The 13,768-nt window shown below is 41.2% G+C and overlaps 1 protein-coding gene across 1 annotated transcript in view; it reads left to right on the top strand.

Annotated features, from left to right (window-relative positions):
• Positions 1-13,312, top strand: part of GRIA3 (glutamate ionotropic receptor AMPA type subunit 3) — a 199,254-nt gene extending 185,942 nt beyond the window's left edge. The window contains exons 14-16 of the mRNA XM_033138270.1: positions 5,580-5,694; positions 8,586-8,850; positions 12,420-13,312. Of these exons, the coding sequence (XP_032994161.1) occupies positions 5,580-5,694; positions 8,586-8,831 (361 nt within the window). The 3' untranslated portion in view covers positions 8,832-8,850; positions 12,420-13,312. The remainder of the gene's footprint in view (positions 1-5,579; positions 5,695-8,585; positions 8,851-12,419) is intronic.
• Positions 13,313-13,768: the final 456 nt, after the last annotated feature.

The following is a 13,768-nucleotide window of genomic DNA, read 5'->3' as shown; positions in this document are numbered from 1 at the left end:
CCGTGGGTCTACTCTTGAGTATTACTAACATTGGATGCAACATCTAGTGCTTAACCCTTTCCACACCCACCAGTTCTCCCCTACAAACGCTCCCTTGGATGTTTTAAAATTGTTTACCCCTCAGATGTAGACAGAAATGAATCCCAGAATGATAGAAAACTATCAGGCTGAATGCCCTTGTATGAGCAAAGGGACAAATGTGGGAAGATTCAACAACCCTCATCTCCTGATTATACTCTCTCCTGCAAACACTTACAGCCTCTGAATTCACATTGACTGGCAGACGTGTGGAAAACCCAAGTTTGCTGGTATAATGTTTAGAATTTGTCCAAAGATCCTGTGGTGACATTTCCCCATCCCTTGGATGTACAGACAGCACACTGGATCATTGTGGGGAATAAGAGGTCTGTTAGCACCTCTCATGCCCCTGTCCAATAGAATTGTCCATCCTCAGCCTAATGACAGCATTGGTGGTGGAGTGTGTGTGTTCATCAGGGCCATGGAGTGAGAGTAATTCAGTCCTCCCAGCCAGTCATCCAGTCATAGAATCATGGAAGGGACCCCCGAGGGTCATCTAGTCCAACCCCCCTGCAATGCAGAAATCTCAAGCAAAGCATCCATTACAGATGGCCACCCAACCTCTGCTTAAAAACCTCCAAGGAAGGAGAGTCCACAACCTCCCAAGGGAGACCATTCCACTGCCGAACAGCTCTTACTGTCAGAAAGTTTTTCCTATCTTGTAACTTGAAGCCATTGGTTTGAGTCCTACCCTCCAGAACAGGAGAAAACAAGCATTCTCCTTCTTCCATGTGATAGTCATTTGAAGATGGCTATCATATCTCTTCTCAGTCTCCTCTTTTCCAGGCTAAACGTACCCAGCTCATTCAAGCGCTCCTAGTAAGGTTTAGTTTCCAGACCATTAATCATCTTGATCACCCTTCTCTGCATACATTCCAGCTTGTCAACATCTTTTTTAAATTGTGGTACCCAGAATTGGACACAGTATTCCAGGTGTGAGATGACCAAGGCAGAATAGACTGGTACTATTACTTCCCTTGATTTGGACACAATACTTCTGTTGATGCAGTCTAGAATAGCATTAGCCTTTTTTGCTGCTGTATCACACTGTTGACTCACATTAACCTTGTGGTCCACCAAGACCCCTAGATCCTTTTCACATGTACTGCCAGTAAGCCAGGTGTTCCCCATCCTACATTTGTGCATCTGGTTCTTCCTGCCTTAAATGCAGAACCTTACATTTGTACCTATTGAAATTCCTTTTCACCCAGTGAAGTTCAATTCACCCAGTTCTGCAATCTGCTAAAGTCATTTTGAATTCTGATTCTGTCTTCTGTGGCATTAGCTACACATCCTAGTTTGTTGTCATCTGCAAATTTGAAGAGCATCCTCTCAATTCCTTAATCCAAGTCATTTATAAAGACAGTGAACAACAATGGGCCCAGGATAGAACCCTGCAGCACCCCTCTTTTTTCCAGGATGAGGGACCATTAAAGAGTACTCTTTGGGTTCAGTCAGTCAACCAGCCACAAATCCAAAAGGCCTTACTGAAATCAATATAAACTATGTCCACAGCAATTCACTTATTCACCTAGTTTGTAATTCCATTTAAAAAAGAAAAAAGAAATCTGATTAGTCTGGCATGACTTATTTTTGGGAAACCCATGCTGGGTATTAGTGATCACAACATCCATTTCTAAATGCTCACAAATTTACTGTTGCATAATCTGTTCTAGGACCTTCCCTGGTATCAATGCCAAACTCACCAGTTAGTAGTTACCCGGGTCTTCCTTTCCCCCCTTTTTGAATATGAGGACAACATTTACTTGCCTCCAGTCTGTAGGGACCTCACCTGTTCTCCAAGAATTCTCTTCTCAACTCTCAGCTCATCTGTAAGCTCCTTATGCAGCCACACCGGTTTCCTTAGATGCCTCCCACATTTCTTTCTTGTTGGTTTTGTCTGCATTTGGGCCTTCAATATTTCTCCTTTTAGAAACTACTATCCTTCTTGGACTCCCTTCTCACTATTTCTGACCACGGGATCACACCCAGTAGCTCATTAAGCTTTTTGAAATCACTGCTGCTCTAAACTTGCCCTTGAGGCGGAGAGTAGTGGAATGGGTATATTTGTTCTAATACTTCATTGCTTTACACAAAATTAACATCACCTGTAGTTTGCCCCTTAAAAATAGACTTTGGTCAGGATGGTGAAAATGTCCTTGCTGTGCTGTAGTAAATTAACTTCTGTAAAAGGCAGTGGATGGTTTTATAAGAGGATTAGACAAATTCATGGAATGTAAGGTTATCAATGGCTACAAGCCATGATGGCTATGCTCTGCTTCCACTATCAGAGGCAGTAACGCTTCTGAATACCAGCCACTGAAAGCCACAGGAGGGGAGAGTGCTCTTGTGTCAGCTCCTGCTTGTGGGTTTCGTGTGGGCATCTGGTTGCCCACCGTGAGAACAGGATGCTGAGCTGACACAGAAGAGCTCTTGTGTTATCTGTGAGACGCAAGGTTAGGGAAGGCTGCACTAAACCCCGTTTACTTTGATGTTGCTGCAGAGTTCAGAAGTCAGAAACAGGAGCCCAAAATCAAAACTGTTGAATCCCATGCTTCTGCTATTCAACAGTACAAAAGTTAGCATCAAGGTGGGGGGAAGGTTTAGATAAAAACAGGATTCTGGACTTGAAGAGCCACTGGCCTGATCCAGCAAGCTTCTCTCATATACATACTGTTCAGTGGGTTGCATCCAACTAAGTTCTCCTCAGAATAGACCCAATGTAATGAAATAATCTTCATGCCCATTCATTCCAATGGGTCTGAGTATATCTAAGGTTGGGTGCAACCATTAGTCTGGCAGCGATCAAGTACGTGTGTGCCTTGCACACACGAATCAGTTAGTCCACATACACTTAGTAAAGAAGCAAAGCTGTTCAATGGTATTTGCAAATGATTCAAAGAAGATATGACAGTAAGAGCTGTTTGACAATGGAACAGACTCCCTTGGGAGGTGGTGGACTCTCCCTTCCTTGAGTGTATTTAAGCAGAGGTTGGATGGCCATCTATCATTTATGGTCTAGTTGAGATTCCTGCATTTAAAGGGGTTCGACTAGAGGACCTCCAAGCATTTCTTCCAACTACAGTTCTAGGATTCTGTGAGGATGAGCCACTGGGAACATGAGCTCAGAAGAAACCAGTGGTCATTTCTCTCAGCAACTAGCCACCCCAAATTCATTTGATAAAAGTAATTGCTGTTGTTGCTGCAATTTATTGCCCAGGTCTCAGGGAAGTTTATAACAATTAAAATACAATATTGATTTTAAAACACAATGCTATATAATATTAAAAACAGTTTCCAACAACTTAACATTTCAAAAATAAGATGGATCCTAAAAATACATTTCAACCTTAGAAATCCTGATTGGAGAGAATGGGAGATTCCTTACACACACACACACACACACACACACACAAACAAACACACACGCAACCGATGCAAACAGCAGGAATGGGAGCCCTATCCAGATTGGGACTGAAGTAGGGGCAAAGTGTTAAATCTACATCAGGATCCCAGTCCAGATCAGGGCTCCTGCTCCTGCAACTCTGCAACATGCTTTGGGAAAGTAGGCTAGTTGTTGGGGTTGTGAGATTTTGTGGGAGTCTGCTTTCATCTGGTTGCATATCAAGGCTCTGTGACCACCCTGTTCCCTAAGGTGCAAATAACTAGACAACACATGGCATATTGGTTTTGGAGATCAAATAAGACCACAACTTTATTGGTTACAGATGTGAGGTTTGACCAAAGGCATTGTGGTAAACAATGGCTCATGTCACTCCTGCTCGTCCACTGGGAGTGTTTCTAAAGGTGAAGCTGGTGGGTGGAGGGGGGATCGCTCTATGACCTACGTCAAATCGGGGCATCCCCCAAGCGGTCTCCATTGGAGGAGTGGTATGGCCCTAGCCCCCATCTGGGCATTGGACAGGAGCCACTCCTCCCAGATCCTTTTAACAGGATACCCTTAGCCATGGAGTGGGAGGGGGGAGGCTACAACCTCCCTTCCAACCAAGACTAGGCATACCCAATGCCTACACACCTCTCAAAGTTATGGTGATTGTTAGTAATTATGAAGTCAGTGGAATCCAAGCAGCACTATTTGGTCCAGCTGTCAAGCACTATTTCCATGGAAAGTGGTTAATTTTATTCATTCATTCTGAGCTTCTGGGGAAAACATATCCTATTGTATCTTAGTCTGTTAGAGGCTGCATCCAATCTTAGTCCTATTCTGAGTAGATTCTTTGAAATGAATGGACAATACTTAATTTAAGCTCTTTAATTACAGGGGGTCTACTCTGAGTAGGAACTTAGTTGGAAGCAACTCTAGGATTTATATCCTGCTTTATGTTGTGGTTGATCATAAGACTACAGAGCATGTGTAATCCAATCCATCCACTATTTCTCAAACGTGTGGTCCCACACTGTTCCCATAACTGCAACAAGAAACCATCTCATCATTCAGCTGTCCCACATCATGGCTTCCTTTTTACAGACCTTGCCAGAGAGAGGTTTGTGTCCAGAATTTAGGGAAACTCACACTTCCTTAGTAAGGGATGTATTGGGTCAACATCTCTCATAAACAGCTTAGGACTTTCTAGCTTGTTTGAATTTCTCTCCTTTTTCTTTAATTCCCACACCCTTAATCATCTTGGTCGCCTTTCTCTGCACACGTTCCAGCTTGTCAATATCCTTCTTAAACTGTGGCACCCAGAACTGGACACAGTACTCCAGGTGTGATCTCACCAAGCCCACATGAGGTTCTATTTATGCTAGTCGTAGGAAGGAAAGCCATTTTATATATCTATTTAGCTTTCCTGTGCCACCAGATCAGAGATAAAAGTGACTGTGGATCATTTCTACATGCAACAGTGCAGAAAACTGCATTGTGATCTCTTTGGACACACCACTGTACAAAGGGATTAACCTGTGTATCACAGCTGCATCACTAGAAATTCTCGGCAAATATAGTGGATAACCCAATTTATTCATCAGCTGGATGCATAGGTGAAGTGGAATGGGAGTGGGTGAGTAGAAAAAACATTCGTCTGCACTGGCTGAAAAAAAAGAGGCATTCTTTCTGTTAGTTCAATAAGCAACCTTTTGAGTGCAATCTTTTTTTCCCCTCCACCTCAAATCTATTGCAAAGCTACTGCAAGCTGACTAAAGGTACTCACCGGGGGGAAAAAGAAAGAAAGAAAGAAAAAGGGGGTGGGGAAAAAAACTGGGGAGAATTGAACCACTTTGTTTCCATGGAGTTTATTTAACAGTGTGTGCCGATTACTCAAAGCGATATGGGCAGGACCTGGTGATCTAGCGATGCTCTAGAATTTTAACTTTTAAGGGGTTTACGATTCCAGTTTGCCTGCAGAGTACGAGATAATTTCTTTTGACATTTGTGGCCAGGAACCCTGCTTTATCGCTTTGTATAGTTTTAAAGTAGTTTAAAGCTTGAATAACATAAAATAACATAATATAATGTTATTTATGTTATTTCCCACGTGAAGAACTCCTGTAAACCTTGCAGTATTGAAACTCAGTGAACAAGGCATCTTAGACAAGCTGAAAAACAAATGGTGGTACGATAAGGGTGAATGTGGCGCCAAGGACTCGGGAAGTAAGGTCAGTCGCTGAAGGTCTTTTTGTACTGATTAGCAATCACATATATATTTATATATATATACATATATATATATTTTTGACCCACTGCTTTATTTTATACCAAAATGATTCTCCAAAGTTAACTATTTACATTCTAAAGCTTTGAGGAAAACACACCCCATCCCCCTCACAAAAAAGGGCAGGGATTTTTTTTTTTTAAGAGAACTCCATTTTAAAAAAAAAACTCAGTAAAAATGACAGCCTTTTTCTTTTGCAGTATCAAAGGCGCTAGTTGTAAGTACATTTTTTATATATGTATATACTCAGGTTGACCCCTCCCTCAAAAAACAAACAAACTCAAACTTTAATATATACTTACAGAAGTTCCGTTTGAGTCCATGTATGATTTTTTTTAAGCCTCCAGTTTGCCTTTATTTTCCATAAATTTTCAAAGCTCATCGATTTTATTACGAAATTTAGTAACTCCTTTCCATGCACAATGATGGTTTTTGAACAACAAATGCATGAGTGTTAAGGATGGATATTTTTCAGAGGACATCACATTAATAAGCATGACATATCCTTTTTTTGAAAAAGAAAGAAAGAAAGTCTGGAGGGGTTTATTTTTTAAATATATATATAATAGCGCACTATTTTATTGCTGGTTCATTCCATAAATCTTAGCCATTCAATTTTTTTTATGATTATTCATCAAACCATTTTGCTACTGTATTACTTACATTCCATACCAGAAACTTTTGCCACTGCGTACTTTGATTTCCCTTTTATGGTATGGCTTTCAGCTTGTCACAAGCTTCACACACAAATTATGTTGCTGGGGCGGTGGGTGTGGACCAACCCAGTGGGGACTTCTCCAGTGGAACTTCCATAAGTTTGAAATGGATACTCCATATGTAGAAGTGACCAAGGGGGTTTCCATCCATAAACGCTTTTCCTTCTTGATTTGGGAGAAAACATTATGCTTACCTGCTGTGATGAAACATGGAGATGTATATAATGGAACAATTTCAAAAGGAAAAAGAATTGAAATACCCAACTAGTATTAAATACTGATTTGGATGCATTTCTAAGGCAGCAAACAACAGCCTGATGTCCAGTTCCCATTGCAAACAGATGAGAATTGAACACCTGGCTTTTGTTTGTGCCTTTGAAAAATTACTGTGATAATGACCATAATAAGAATTACTAGAAGTTTTTTTAGAGGGCTCCATTTTCTGGTCCTACTGAAGTCAACTGATGAGTATTGATTCCAGCAGGGCTTGGATATGGCTTCTTGTTAAGGTGAACTTTGGGCCGATGGATGTTTGAATGCACCATTGCAGGATCAGCCTCTTTGTAACTCAAACCTAAAACCAAAAAATCAGAAAGAATTCAAAATTTATTAAGACAGCCAAGCCCAGTCTTCTAAAATGTGTTTGTTTTCCCCTGGCTGGAAGGAACTGATCTATTTTGGGGTGTGGTTTTCATTGTTTGGTTTTGGGACATTTGGGGGGGGGGGTTTCTCCAAATTCAAAAGACATTTTGCAACTGCTTAAAGATTTTTGGTAAGCTGAGGCTTAACCTGCAACTTTTTAAAGAGTCAGTTTCAAATTTCTGCCGCAAATTGGTCTGGAATCCAGATTGACATCAATTACTCAGGCCTTGCCTACATGAGAGAGCTGTGTTGGTTTTAGATGAAATCAGTTGTCAGACTGGAGCAAGCCCCTGTGTGTGGACTGCTTTTTTGTTAATTAGAATGGCTTGTTGCCACTTTCTGCTTGCTGAGTTACGTTTTGCAATTCTTATAACTGTGGAGGCTCATTTAGTCCTGCAACATTAACAGCTGCTGATAGTTTAGTCACTTGTTGCAATGTGAGTCTTGGCTGGGAGGGGAACCCAGTCTCGCAAGCCCAAAAGCAGTCTGTCCACATTGAGACTTTAACCAGTTTGACTCAATCAGTTTGAATTCATATTCCAATGCACACCTGCACAGCCTTCTCATGTTGACAAGCCTTCTGATTTTCTTTGTGTCACAGCTCAAACCATAAGTATTCAAACAATTGAGAAACCATGTAGCAGGTAATCCAATTCAGCAGCAAAATGGTTATGATGGTGTCTCAAAACAGACAGAGAAATCATTAATATTATTTTTTTCCAAACAAAAGGCTTCCTCCATTGCCTTGATAGTACACCTTAGACAGTATAGATTGATTAATATTTTAAGCTGGGAGTTTTGTTTGTTTGTTCAACCCCAGAAGCTCAAGTGAAAGCATAGGGTTATTTAGCTCAGCCTGAAAGTAACTGACCAGCTTCATCAAACATAGCAACTGTTGCTACCAGATGTTAAAATAGAAAAAAGTGATTCTTTTCCTCTACATTCTCCAATATCAACAGAATTAAAGGCCTTCCTTTAATTTTTTTAAATGAAAAAACAGTTTTTTCTGAATTCGCCATGCTATGTTCTACCCTGCTCCAGAGGGGGGAAATATTTAAAAGAACAATAGAAAGGCTCAGGTTAGCTCAGTGATATTCACCATGAAGCTGTGTGTAGTCAGCTACAGAGTGAATACCACTGGTTTATGGAACAATCCATATTGTTACCAGATACTGTATAGTTAGTATCGAGTAGGGGGAGATAAAACATTATTTCCTGGGTGTTCCTGCCTTAAGCCCTTTCATGTCATGGGACATTATTTGTGAGATGAATCTGGCAAGAGTGTTTTGGTTCAGCTGGTTACCTCTGAAACTGATGTAAAGATTTGGGTACAAAGAGTTCTAAGCTGCAAAATAGTGAGAGTGAGTTGCCTAAATACACATTTAGGCCTTCAAAGCTAGACACCTCTAGGAAGATGTTGTCCTTCTGTCTCTTTCCTTCCTGCTGCACAACTAACCAACTGGTTCATTTTTCTTAGGACAAGACAAGCGCTCTGAGCCTGAGCAATGTTGCTGGGGTTTTCTATATTCTTGTCGGAGGTCTCGGCCTTGCCATGACGGTGGCCTTGATAGAGTTCTGTTACAAGTCTCGGGCTGAGTCCAAACGAATGAAACTCACAAAGAACACACAAAACTTTAAGCCTGCTCCTGCACCCAATACCCAGAATTATGCTACGTACAGAGAAGGCTACAACGTGTATGGAACAGAAAGTGTTAAGATCTAGTGGTACGGCTAAAGGTCCAGTAAGCAAATCAACCGGTTTATGTTTTTGGTGTTCCCTGTGGTGATGTGTTGTTGGTGTTGTGTTCCCCAACGTGGAGTAACATCTCAGGATTATGCACATCAGAAATGGGACACAACACAGTTGATGCCTTTCCAACATGTGTTCTAGCAATGACATTGGAAAGGCAGTAGTTGATTGGCAGAGCACCTGATTCACATGTAGGAAGTCCTAGGTTTGCCTCCAGCCCTCTAGCTGGGAGAGAACCATGTCTGAAATCCTGAGAGGCCACTGTAAGTCATACCCAGTGAGACTGGTCAACATTCCAACTCAATATAAGGCAGCATCTCCACCTTTAATTCCCAAACAATTATTGGATTAATTCTTAAACCATTTGCCATCCTGGAATTTCACGATGATGCCAGGACACTTTGAATGGCAGCTTCTAGGGCTGGCCCAAGACTTGCCACCACTTGAGAGAGATCATCTAAATGAAAACAGCACACACACCAGTGCATACTTAATGAAAAAATACCCCAAATTTATTAGCTGCCATGACTGGATGCATTAACATTGCAGCCTCCAACAATCACCTTAGTGCACCAAAAATTAATTTTACAAATCTCTCTCTCTCTCTCTCTCTCTCTCTCTCTCTCTCTCTCACACACACACACACACACACACACACACACAAATATGAAACACACACAAATATAAAACAAGATCACATGTTTAAATTAGTCATTAAAAAATCATAATAAAAATAAATTGAATTTGTTTGCCCTTAAGAGGGGCCCTTAAATTTGTCTCCTGAAGCAGCCACCTCACTGGAAGGTCAGCCCTAAAAACTCTGGCACTGGGCATCACAGGTCTTGCCAGGATATCATCATGCCCTCCAGCCTTACACATAGAGATGGACATCATTGATTATTCTTTCCTGACTTTCTTATGATCTTTCCCCCTTTCATTTATTAAAGGGAACTGTGGTGACTTCAGGTAAGTGCATTCTGGAGGTGTCTTCCCTGCTGCCAAGGCCATGGGGGTGGGGGTGGGGTGGGGTAACACACTGACTTTCTACAATTATGTGATTTGTATAAGCAGCAAGGGTGAATGACAGGTGTGTATGTACATGGGAGTAGGGGTAGGGGAATTTCCTGGTGAAGACAAGGGGAGAATTCCCATTTATTGCTTTCTAACGATGAGTAAGGGCTTACCCACACTAACCCTTCCTTCATGCTTTCCTGGCATGGTCCAACACTTTGTTCGAGCACCCTTTTTCTTTCTTTCTTTCTTTCTTTTTGGCTCCAAAGCTTTGCTCCCTGTAAAAACACACTTTCAAAAGCTGAATCAGAGCAAAGGACAATCTGCAGAAAACCGTTTGTGGACTGTTGCCTGGAATGAGTGGGGCAAGAAGTGGAGAAGCCCTAACTCCTATCTCTACTGCATTTGAAAGGTCACAGTAATGTGCTATAGCCTTAGCAACCATCATTTCTCTAGCTATAAGTCATAACATAGATAAAATGGCATTCAGAATTCAGCTACGAATTCGACTCTCTATTTTCTGCCAGTGCAAGCAAGGAACAATGCAAGGTGACATAATTTTCCTTGTCTGATAGCAGAAAGCAAACAGGCTCACTTGATGCAACATAAATTCCCTCATGGCTAAACTCAGATTCCCCACACAAGGATCTTTATATACAAGGTAATATAATGACAACATCCTCTGTAGCTGTTCCAAAAGTAATTTCTCACAACGGCCATCCAGGAAGGCAAAGGTCATGACATTAATTCTTAATTCAGTTAGGCTGAGGTTATTACTCCAAATAAGTAGATACAGCCAATAATCTCAAAGAAAGGTTAGTTAGCATATCTGTAAATAAGCTTTCCTGCACCAGAGAAGCTTTAACAGCAATATGCAGGGTTTCCCAACCTTTGGTCTCCAGCTGTTTTGGACTACAATTCCCATCATCCCTGATCACTGGTCCTGCTAACTATGGATGATGGGATTTGTAGTCTCAAAACAGCTGGAGGCCCAAGTTTGGGAAACCCTGATTTAGACATTGACTGGATCTTTGTTGTCTAGCAAGTGTATGCAATGCAACAGCACTTTGCTGAATTGGTATCATTGAGTGAGGGTGCTAGGCTACGAGTTATGCTCAGTAGTAGGACATCTGCTTTGCATGCAGAAAGTCCCAAGGTCAATCTCTGGCACCTTCAGATAGAACTTGGAGAGGCCCTTGTTTGAAACCCTGGATAGTTACTGCCTGCTAGTATAGGCAATACTAATATCGATGGATTAATGGCCTGATTCAGAGTTAGGCAGCTTCCTATGTTCCTTAAATCCCCTTTGCAAACTCATCTGCAAACCTTGAAGACACCTACATATATGATATTCACATGCTACATTCCATGAGTTCATTATTTGTGTACCTGTATACACACACTGCCAACCTAGCAGTTCGAAAGCACGTCAAAGTGCAAGTAGATAAATAGGGACCGCTCCGGCGGGAAGGTAAACGGCATTTCTGTGCATTGCTCTGGTTCACCAGAAGTGGCTTAGTCATGCCGGCCACATGACCCGGAAGCTGTACGCCGGCTCCCTCGGCCAGTAACGCAAGATGAGCACCGCAACCCCAGAGTCGGACACAACTGGACCTAATGGTCAGGGGTCCCTTTATCTTTATACACACTTAGAATCACAGAATTGTACAGTTGGAAGAGATCCTGTGGATCATGTAGTCCAACCCTGTGCAATGCAGGAATCTCAACTAGATCATACATGACAGATGGCTATCCAACCTTTGCTTAAACACCTCCAAGGAAGGTTGGATAATGAGTTGGAATTTCCCATCTTGTAGATTGAAGCCATTGGTTCGGGGCCAAGGCTCCAGAACAGGAGAAAACAAGCTTGCTCCATCTCCCATGTAACAGCCTTTTAGATATTTGAAGATGGCTATAATCTCTCCTCTCAGTCTTCTCTTTTCCAGGCTAAATGTACACAGCTCCTTCAAGTGCTCCTAGTAAGGCTTAGTTTCCAGACCCTTGATCATCTTGGCTGCCCTCCTCCGCACACAACATTTGCTTGTCAACATCCTTCTTAAATTGTGGTGCCCAGAATTGGACAGGGTACTTCAGGTGTGGTCTGACAAGGCAGAATAGAATGGTACTATTACTTCCCTTCATCTGGACACTGTACTTCTGTTGATGCAGCCTAGAATAGCATTAGGTTTTTTTGGCTGCTGCATCACATGGTTGACCCAAGTTAAGCCTATCGTAATTCAACTATGTTTACAGTTATTCACATGTAGCATTCAGCAAGTATACAGTCTGTGTCCCTGTGTGTTCAAGAGTTGAGCTGTACACATCAGCAACACTTGTTAATGTGTAGAGACAGCTTGCACCTGTGTTCAGTGTAATGTGTGAACAAGTCCTCTGTTTAGTTGGATTTTGTGGTGTTATGTATTTTTCAGTATAATGCTCAAGTAGTTAATGTTCAGATCATTTCTTCCTTCCTCCCTGGTTTTCACCTATGCCTTCGTGATAACCTCCCTCTCATGGGACACAGCTGAGATAGTTGCATTCTCATTGCAGATCCCGCACTTATGATGGCATGCAAAGGAAGGAGCTACCAAGATCCCAGCAACTTCAGTGATCCTGACCACCTGAGCCAATTTTACTCCCTCCCAGATGTCGGGTCTGACACATTATTGACGATGGTGCAATGAACTCTTCATAGGAATTTTATTTTTTCCTTCAGTGCCTTACAGGAAATTCTTAAGACTCAAAAACAATGCAAACCATCAAAAAATAGTCTTGCTTTGCTTGAAAACAAAACAAAACAAAACAACTACTACAAGAAGAACACAGATTGATAAGAAGATGATATTCTCATACACGGAAAGAGAAAGAGAGAAAAGTATTCTTGTAAAAATAATTTTAACAAAAGTTCAACAGAAGCCATTCTTTGATACCACTGCACAGTATATATGGACGTTAATTCTTTTGAAAAGAGACAAGAGGTTTTCAAGTGCCCCCTTTTATCAAAATATTAAGCTGTTCTTAATATTATGCCTCAGAATACCACTGCTTATATTCTTAGGGCAGCCTGTTAACCTAACTCTGTGATTTCCTGTCACAATGTGTTGCTTTGTTCCTTCCTTTGTGACAGTAAGGATCCTCTTTTGCCATTTCCGCTCTAGATCCTGCCTCACATTTTAAGAAAATGCATATATCTGCTCCAACAAGTGAATGTAACATACAAAAAAAAAAAAAGAGGATGAAAATATGTGGAGGGGGGGGAGGAGGTGTGTCAACCAATCGAAATAAAACATCGTGGAGGCTCATGCATCAATTTGTCAAGGAAGGACCTGGTGTATCTTACAAAGGAAAGTTTTCAAGATGGAAAACACAAGAGGACAGGCTAGAAATGCACCCATGTCCTCTATCATCTGCAAGTGCATTCTTATTTTTATTATTGAAACAAATAAATAGCATCACTAGTTTTGAGAAGAATTCATTCCATTCCATTTCCTGCCACGTTTCACGTTTCTGTGCGATATATCTTTTGGATGTTCATTGCTGGCACCTTTGTCCCTTTCTCCATTCAGCATTTAATATCAAATGATTATAAGTGAGAGGACTGAAGAATACAGTTGTCCCCCCATAACGCAGTTTCAGAATCTCCACATTTTCTTTTTTTTTCCCTTTTCCTTTTTTAATAGTTAGGATAATAATAATGATGATGATGATGATGATGATGATGATGATGTTTTTTTTTTAAAAAAAAAATCTAGCACTGTGCTCAGACAATGCTTCGTGGATCAGCCTCGCTTTGTAAAAAAAAACTAAAATTAAAAACATAACACAGGATGGTACCTCAAAAGAGACCAGCTGGTCCAACTCGTAACAAAATGCTCTAGCATTACTATTGCTGGTAGTTA

This window comes from Lacerta agilis, chromosome Z (assembly GCF_009819535.1).
Source record: "Lacerta agilis isolate rLacAgi1 chromosome Z, rLacAgi1.pri, whole genome shotgun sequence".
NCBI classification, from domain to species: domain Eukaryota; kingdom Metazoa; phylum Chordata; class Lepidosauria; order Squamata; family Lacertidae; genus Lacerta; species Lacerta agilis.
The sequence above is the reverse complement of the archived record's forward strand: the minus strand, read 5'-3'. Positions and strand labels throughout refer to the sequence as shown.